This window comes from Corythoichthys intestinalis, chromosome 11 (assembly GCF_030265065.1).
Source record: "Corythoichthys intestinalis isolate RoL2023-P3 chromosome 11, ASM3026506v1, whole genome shotgun sequence".
NCBI classification, from domain to species: domain Eukaryota; kingdom Metazoa; phylum Chordata; class Actinopteri; order Syngnathiformes; family Syngnathidae; genus Corythoichthys; species Corythoichthys intestinalis.
The window spans coordinates 19,021,366-19,029,770 of record NC_080405.1 but is presented as its reverse complement, the minus strand read 5'-3'; the positions used below and the strand labels follow the sequence as shown (position 1 = coordinate 19,029,770).

The 8,405-nt window shown below is 38.8% G+C and overlaps 1 protein-coding gene across 2 annotated transcripts; it reads left to right on the top strand.

Moving 5' to 3' along the window:
- Positions 1-781: 781 nt before the first annotated feature.
- LOC130923892 (F-box/LRR-repeat protein 12-like) lies at positions 782-6,358 on the top strand. Of its 2 annotated transcripts, XR_009064802.1 has the most exons (4): positions 782-983; positions 1,117-1,192; positions 4,397-5,927; positions 6,120-6,358. XR_009064802.1 is itself a non-coding variant. In XM_057850009.1 (3 exons), exons 1-3 carry the CDS (start codon positions 883-885, stop codon positions 5,402-5,404), a joined length of 1,185 nt encoding a protein of 394 aa, XP_057705992.1. In that variant the 5' UTR covers positions 782-882; the 3' UTR covers positions 5,405-6,105. The 2 variants fall into 2 exon arrangements, 1 of the variants encoding a protein (XP_057705992.1); XM_057850009.1 differs by lacking the exon at positions 6,120-6,358 and having other exon boundaries at positions 4,397-6,105.
- The last annotated feature ends 2,047 nt before the right edge of the window (positions 6,359-8,405 follow it).

Sequence of the window (8,405 nt, the reverse complement as noted above, 5' to 3'; positions counted from 1 at the left end):
GGGCAGGAGCTGCCTGTGTCAGCAAACTCGCACTAGATGATCTAATCGTACGGATTCGTCAACGGAAATAAGAAACGATGCGTTTGGAAATAGATCGCAACAATTTGAGCGCGTATCGGTATTGCTGCAGATGAAAAAGTAATTGAATAACTGCTAAAACACTCGCCTGCCCCGTCCACTTCCATTCCACCGCCGTTGCTGGTCGCCATCTTGTCCGGTGAAGGGCGCATGCGCGGTGTGGGATGGTCTTAAACGGATGTTGGCTCGAATGACGGTGAAATCAAAGCAAATGTTTGTCATTCAACACGTATGCGTTTAAACGCATCTTGAACAAGTTTTAAAATATAATGTATTTTTGTGGTATGAACATTCAAACTATTGCAATCAAACGAAGAATACAGATGGCAATGTTGTACGGCTTGATAACTTTTGCATGCTGCGAGCCAATAGGAAGAGCGTCGTCATTTCAAGGCCATTTTGCGTCGGGGCCATTGCATAGGATGTGTTTTATTAGAACGATTTGCAACCGCTTGGTATTTTATAATTGAAATACATTCATGATACAGTATATCTAAAAAATATATTTATTTATTATCAACCAACATTTGTTAAATCGGTCAAGTTTAAGTTTATTTTAGTGGGGAAAAAATCACTCACTTTACGCCCGCTACTGTAGAGCTCGTCAGACGCAAGATGGCCGGCAGTTACTTTCGCCGCTGATTTGGCCTTTAGACATCTAGTATGATTTAAGATACCTAGCTTGTCAAACAGTCGACGTTTCTTCCGGAGTATTTTAAAGGGCCCACTTCGTGTGCTTTAAGAAATTAGTCCGTATCCCCCCTTAAGAAATAAAGAAAAAGGTGTTCACAGTTTTTAAACATAATGGATGTTTTTTCAACGTATAACCTCGACTACCTTCCAGAAAACATTTTAATTGACGTGCTGTCATATTTGAGCGTGCGCGAGCTTGTCAAAGCTGGGAGGTGAGAGCGAACGGAAATGGATTCTCGAAAAATAAACCTTGCTCTTTGTCATTTAGGGAAAACTGCTTGTATCCACCCGGGAGTCTTAAAATGATATAAAGTTGTGTGTGGTGTTTAAATGTCGTTTTTGCAGAGTGTGTAAGAAATGGAGACGCCTTGTGAAGGATCAAAAACTATGGAGACTTGTTGACCTGACTACGTGGAGGGGGGTAAGAAAGTTTTGACAATAAAGCTTCACTTTCAAAATTGACTGAATATAAAAATGGTCCGAATTAAAGAAAAGCAGGGTATTTTGCTTTTGATTTGAGGTTTTTGTACTTTTTTTTGTAAGTTGATGAAACCAAGGTTGAACATTTTGGCAAAAAAAAAAAAAAAAAAAAAAACCACCATACCTTTAACTGTTGTGGCTGTTTGAAATTCGCACTTTGAAGTCAGAATTCTGAGTTGTTTCGAAGTGAGAATTCTGACTTCGAAGTCAGAAAGTGAAAAGGTCTGAATTCTCACTTTAAAACCAATCAGTTTTATTTTCTTCACTGGGCCTGATCGAGTTCCATAATTAAAAGGGCAAGTGACTGTTTTTGGGTAATTAAAAAAAATGATATCAATTGTTATATTTTACTATTAGTACCATCATAGTTTTTGTATTATTATAAGTACATGTATTCATTGATTAATTTTCCAAACCGCTTATCCTCACGAGGGTCGCGGGGGTGCTGGAGCCAATCCCAGATAACTATGGGCAGTAGACGGAGTACACCCTGAATCTTTTGTCAGCCAATCGCAGGGCACAAGGAGATAAACAACCATTCATGCACACACTCATACCTAGGGACAATTTAGCGAGTTCAATCAGCCTACCATGCATGTTTTTGGGATGTGGGAGCAAACTAGAGTACCCGAAGAAAACGCAGGCACGGGGAGAACATGCAAACTCCAGGTATGACCGCAAGCATTCCCCGGAGCTGAGTCTTCTCTGACTATGTACAAGTATTACCTTTTCTCATATTCATCAGCAGTCGCTCACACACAGATAGAGATATATAGACAGATAGATATATGGCAGAAAACACAGACAAGACTGAAAAAGCAGTTTCTGCTCTTGCACTCCTTTTTAAAAGAAACTGCTGTATTTTAAGCTAAAACAACTGTTCTGTTTGATAGAACAATATGTCTATATGCTGCCATAGCAGATTCATGGCGCATGAAGCCCCTGAACTATTTTTAATTTGTCCGTTTTACCCTGAAAACCCCCGTTTACAGATGTCGCGCAACCGCTTTTGTTTTAAACCAGCCATAAAACAAAGGTAATTAATTATATTTATTATTCAAAATGTCTGTCGTTTTTAGCTTAGAATCATTAATTGATGTCTGTATTTCGTTTTTAAAAAAAAAAAAAAAAAAAACGACTTTAAAAAATTATTCACTCACATATTTCAAACTTTTAAACATTATGTCACAATGAAAAAAATGGCGTCTGTAAAAAAGTCACGGATATCTACCTCATAACTATCGCTTAATTGAAATTTTTTCGTTACTGTCGCATTTTCTCCGATATTTTAGATGAGAAATAACAAAAAAAACAAAAAAAAATTTGAAAAAAACGTTTAAAAGGCAAAACATATGAAAAAGAAAATCTCGACCACTCCTTGATGTCTGCGATTTCTGCATCGCGACCCTTGTTATATTACCATGTTTCACATATAAACCCCCCCCAAAATCCAGCTTTGGCCATTCATAGCTGTGTCTTGACACTCAGTGATACATAAAACGTGGAGTTTTTGGATCAGAACATGATAAGTATGCGATAATCTAATCTCTGATAATAATCTCGTTAAAGTCATGGCGTCTGTAATTCTGTTCTCGCGTGCTCTCACCTCCAGATAGGGTTTTGCTGTTTAAATTTATTTATTTATTTTTTTTAAATGCCCTCCTCCTCCAAATTTTTCTTCCCCCAGAAAATTGAGATTTTAAGCTTTCCAATGATGTATCACACATGCATATCGGACAATTTTGAAAGTTGGCTAAATTGGGGGTCTCAGAGCGGAACTTCAAGTCACCTGAGTGTTTTCCGCCATATACAGATAAAGGATAAAAGCAGATCACTATCAAAAGGCAAATGTTGATGAGCATGGGCACAGTCATGCAATCTGAACAAATGTATACACTAGGGCTGTTAAACGATTGCAATTTTTAATCGAGTTAATCACAGCTTAAAAATTCATTAATCGTAATTAATCGCAATTTAAACCATCTCTGAAATATGCCATATTTTTCTGCAAGTTATTGTTGGAATGGAAAGATGACACAAGATGGACATAAACATTATTAACATTCTTTCTGTTAAAGGGCTCCACGGATAGAAAGACTTGTAGTTCTTAAAAGATACATTTGAGTACAAGTTTTAGTAATTTTATATTAAAACCCCTCTTAATGTTTTCGTTTTAATATAATTTGTAAAATTTTCAATCAAAAAATAAATAGCTCGCCATTGTTGACGTCGCCGAGCGGTGATGTCACATCGGGCTCCCTGCTGTTCTTCCACAGTGTCTTTAACTACGTAAGGTAGTGATTGAAATGCACCACAAGGTGTCAATGGCGAGTTTTAAATTAATTAGAGATCTAGCCAAGGCAAAGTCTGAGTAAGTTTTATGTCTATTTTGCATAGCCATTTTGATTGGGAATGTCAGTTCTCTTTGCATTGAGCGCTTTTCTTTGTGTGAACATTATTTTTTTGACAAATAGAATATTATTTTTGTTTTGCCTTAACTAAATGATACTGTAACGACTTAACTGTTCCGCCCAAATGCATGATGGGAAGTTGGGCAACCATGACTGTCAGTGGTGGCTGCAAATAGTATGCAGTATGTTCTGCGTTGAGTTCAATTAGATGTGTTGAGAAAAAGGTCTCCTGCTCTGCCCAAATGCATGATGGGAAGTTGGGCAACTATGACTGTCAGTAGTGGCTGCAAATGGTAGACAATGTGTTCTGCGTTGTGTTCAATTAAGTGTGTTAAGAAAAAGGTTGTCTCTTGCTCCGCCCAAATGCATGATGGGAAGTTGGGCAACCATGACTGTTAGTAGTGGCTGCCAAAGCTTAAGCTAATAAAATGCGCGGTCCAATGAACGCCTGTGTCTACTCGCATTTCTCTGCCTTCTTGCCCTCAATGTGCTAAAATGGTCATTGTAAACTGTTTGAGGCAACGCATGAAAGGGTCATTCCGTGCATGCGTTAATTGTGTCAAATATTTTAACATGATTATCTAATTACTGCCCGTTAACGCGATAAATTTGATAGCCCTAGTATATACATATAATTATTCATACATTTTTTTGTCACAAATATCTGGCATTTGAACAGGTGTGAGTACACGTTCATATCTGCCGTTTGTCCCTCTCACTCTTCTCTCAACAAGATGACATCCCGTATCCTGTGGGTCCTACTGCGCCAGTATCTGGGTTGTGGCCTACGGTGCTTACGCTTGGAGGGGTTGCTCCTCTCTGTCCGAGGAGGCACTTTCGTCTCTGAAGCTTGGCTTAAAGCATTGTCTGCAAAATGTCCTCGCCTGAGCAAGCTCTACCTACTGCACGCGGACTTGAGAAGCCTCCCTAGTTGCCAATTGCTTCCGCCATCCTTGAAGGTGCTAGAGCTGCAAGGCTGTGAACTGCCTCTGGGTTTCTTCAACCAGCATCCACCGCCTTCATCTCAAGGGAACGCACCGGCGACATCAAGCGTCCAACAGAAAGAAAGGAGTCGAGATGCGCCATCAGGGATTTCTATTGAATGTTTAATCCTCAAAAACGTTCCCTCTTTTAAAGACCAGCACTTGCAGAGTCTGACATCATGGGAAAGGCTTAGTCGACTGGAGTTGTGTGACACCTTTCGTGTAACCGCAAACGGGCTCAGAGGCTGCGCTGCCAAGAAAGGAGTCTGTGGTATGGAGGGTCTATTCCGTCTCAAATATTTGGGAATGAGCTTCACTGCACGGCAGGGCTATCAGAGGCCCATGGCCTCATCGGGGCTAGGGTCAGGATGGCTCGGACTACAGGAGCTGAGCCTCGGAGGCAAGGAAGTTTTACCCGGGCTCCTGTACGCTAGTCGCCTAAAGGACCTGAAACGTCTCTCTCTGAAGGCTTGCACTCTCGGCGAGAAGCAGATCGTGCATAACTGCAAAAAACTCCGTGATCTCCACAGACTAGAGTTTTTAGATGTGGTCTTTCAACCGCAGCTGTGCCCACCTGAGGGGGAGGACGGTGGCGAGGGTGAGCGGCAGGAAGAGGAGGAAACTGCAGGCGGCGATAACGGCAGCAATGAAAGCAAACCGGATCAACTGATCCAGAATCTGAGTCGCTCGCTGGCTGTCCTGTTGCCGTGCTGCACACTCTCCTTCAGCAATTGCTCTGTTCAGACAAATCCGGATTAAGTAAAGCATAAGTTTAACAAATAAGCCATAGCACTGCTACATGTAACTCTGGAGAGACCAAGTTTTGCAATAGTGGAAGATTCAAATGTAGAAATGGTTTGATTGGATCACAATTCAGTACCTCGAAAGTACCAGTACTTCATCACGTTGTCACTTCATCATCACAATTCTTAGGCCCTAAAATAATTTCATAAATTTAGTACCATCATGCAAACCTCCTAGGAAAAAGTTTCCAAGCACATTCTATTCAGTAACTAATTAATTTTTGTCTGGTGCTGGTTTTCTCATCAGAAACCTGCGTCCACAATGTGGACACGCTTGACCTAGTGCCATTATTTGACAAATGTGCTACTGTCAAGAATGACGTCTCTGTGCATTTCGGGATTTTTGACTGTGTCTACACATGTTTGTATGTACAGAGTAAGTCTTTTTAAAAAACGTGCAGATGTTGCTTTTTATTTCATCTCATGCATTCATTGTAGTCCCAACATATAGGTTGCATTCAATTATGATATAGAGCAGGGTTCACTAAATCCGGACCTCGGTGCCACTTTTCCTGTCGTGTTTTCGATGTCTCCCTCCTCCAACACGCCTGAATCAAAATAATCAGAATCATTACTAGGCTTCTGGGGAGGTTGCTGATGACATAATCATTTGATTTAGGTGTGTTTGCGGAGAGAGATGTGGAAAACACGACAGGAAAAGTGGCACCGAGGTCCGGATTTAGTGAACCTTGAAATAGAGTGTAGGCTTATTGTAATTTGAGTGTAAATGCAAGTTTTGTGAAAGATCTTCGACAACTAAATCTACGGTTTGTGTACTATGGAAATCCAGGGAAAAAAAAAAGATTTTCTAATGAGTTCCCCACCCCACACAAATTTAAATATAATACTGTATTATCTATAACCATGCAGCCGTTGTCCTTGCCTTAAATAAAAGTGCCATTTTCTGTCATTTTTTAGGCATTGATATCCATGTTTTTTTGTAATCCTGTGATAATATGACATTTTCATGATGATTAATCAGTACTTAGCTTGCATGTTTTAACAAATCTGTAAAGCGAATGGGGCAAAAATAAATACATCCTCATTAAACCAATTGAGCAAAAGCTGACCAAATTCCCCCTGACACGATTACAACACCGGGTGAATCATATTATTCACTCCATTAGTGCTGCAACGATTAATCGTTTAACTCGAGTAATTCGATTAGAAAAAAGCTTCGAATCACATCTTGCTGCCTCGAGTATTTGTTTCATCTGAGTGGTGTTATAATGGTTTGTTTTGAAAGTGTTTGCATTTAATTGGTTTGGGGGTGGATACACTGCCCGCTAGTAGCAACAGTGAATATGACATAACTCGGTTAACGTCTGAATCCAGCTGCTCCCTGCTAAGACCAACATAAGTGAATGTTTGTTCTCTGCATTCGTAATTTAGTTTATAGGTATATTAAGCTGTTATTTTGTGGGAATATTTTGTGAACGATTTGTTGAGTATTGTTAAAAAAACAACAACAACAAAAACATTAGCATTTCACAGCGTTTAACCTCATTTGTTTTTTAATATCGTTTGAGGCTAAGATCCAGTATTTTAATTTATTTTTAAATGAAAGTTCAATTCTGCATGGTTTAAAGAAACACTCGGGAATTTTGTGTTCGCAATCAAGGCTCTTTTGAAAGTGCAATCTTAGCAAACCTTTTTTTTTTACAACTCAAATTTATTCTGCAATGCATTTAATGTTCTTGATCCCAGTAGTCGACTATTCGAATTGACCAGTTGATGGATTAATCAACCACTAAGATAATTGACAGCTGCAGCCCTACACTCCATGTCCTTGGTCGGCGTTCAGTTTTCCAACACGACAACGACCCCAAGCACACAGCCAACGCCAAAGTAGCGTTTCTTAAGAAAAACAGGGCCAAGTTTGTCTTCTGATCAGTACATGATTGAGCACCTGTGTGGAATTCAACATCCAACATCAAGACTTTATATCAAGTCGTTCTTGAAGAATAGAAAAAGTTGTTGTCTGTCAGAAACTTGTGCATTCAGTGCCTCAAAGACTTGATGTCTTTAACGTCACAGAGATCATACAAAATGCCTCCTATGGCTTCTCGTGTTAGGGGTATATTCACTTTTGCACCAACCAATTTTCATAAAATTGTTAATTTTGTGTTTCTACTTTCTCGGTTTTATCAACTTATGTTTCATAGTGCGAGTGGAGTAAGCATTGTTTTAAACTTAGTTATGTTTAAATAGTAAAAACCTCTTGGATTAATTGAGATCTAGATTAACCCTTTCGTGTACGAATTATGATTACCCATTTAATTTATTGGCGGCATAACGGTCATTCAGTATGGAAGCCCAAAAGAGTCACAACTAATTAATATAAACACTTGTAAATAGATACCATTTTGATCAAACAGCACAGTAGACAAATGCTGTATGTAATATGGCCCTTACATTGAAAAATAAGATTATTATGAAATGTTTTATTTTTCTTTAATTCCTTATTATTATTTTCTGATACTTAAATATTTTGTAATTGTTATTGTTATTTTGACAATGTCAGACTCATTTTCCTTGTTTTGAAAAGAAAAAAAAAAAAAAAAAAACGACTTTTTGAATAGTTTGTTTTTATGTTATTCGTGAACTAGTTCTACACAATTTTTGAATTTTCATCATTCCCAATCCCTGGTGGCACAATTGCTTGTATTGATTTTTTTTTCAATTAATAATTGATGAGAAATTGATTGAGTAATATAGAAATTGGGGTTTCTCTTCATATTAATGCAAGGGCGTAGGTTTGGTCTCAATATTGGTAGGGACGATATAACAGCATAACCTGCGTGTATACTTTTTTTCTGGGGACGGGACATCAATAAGACCAAATATATTTGGTGAGCGGGGGGTCAGGGCTACACTTCTCACCAATATAAACCGAATTAATTGATAGGCTAAATGATTAATGCAAAATAAATCTGTATTGACCTCTACTAACTTTC

Coding starts and splice junctions, on each gene's coding strand:
- LOC130923892 (XM_057850009.1), top strand. CDS start 883: ATGGATGTTTTTTCAACGTATAACCTCGACTACCTTCCAGAAAACATT. Junction 984..1,116: donor GAGCTTGTCAAAGCTGGGAG/GTGAGAGCGAAC, acceptor TCGTTTTTGCAG/AGTGTGTAAGAAATGGAGAC. Junction 1,193..4,396: donor ACCTGACTACGTGGAGGGGG/GTAAGAAAGTTT, acceptor TCTCTCAACAAG/ATGACATCCCGTATCCTGTG.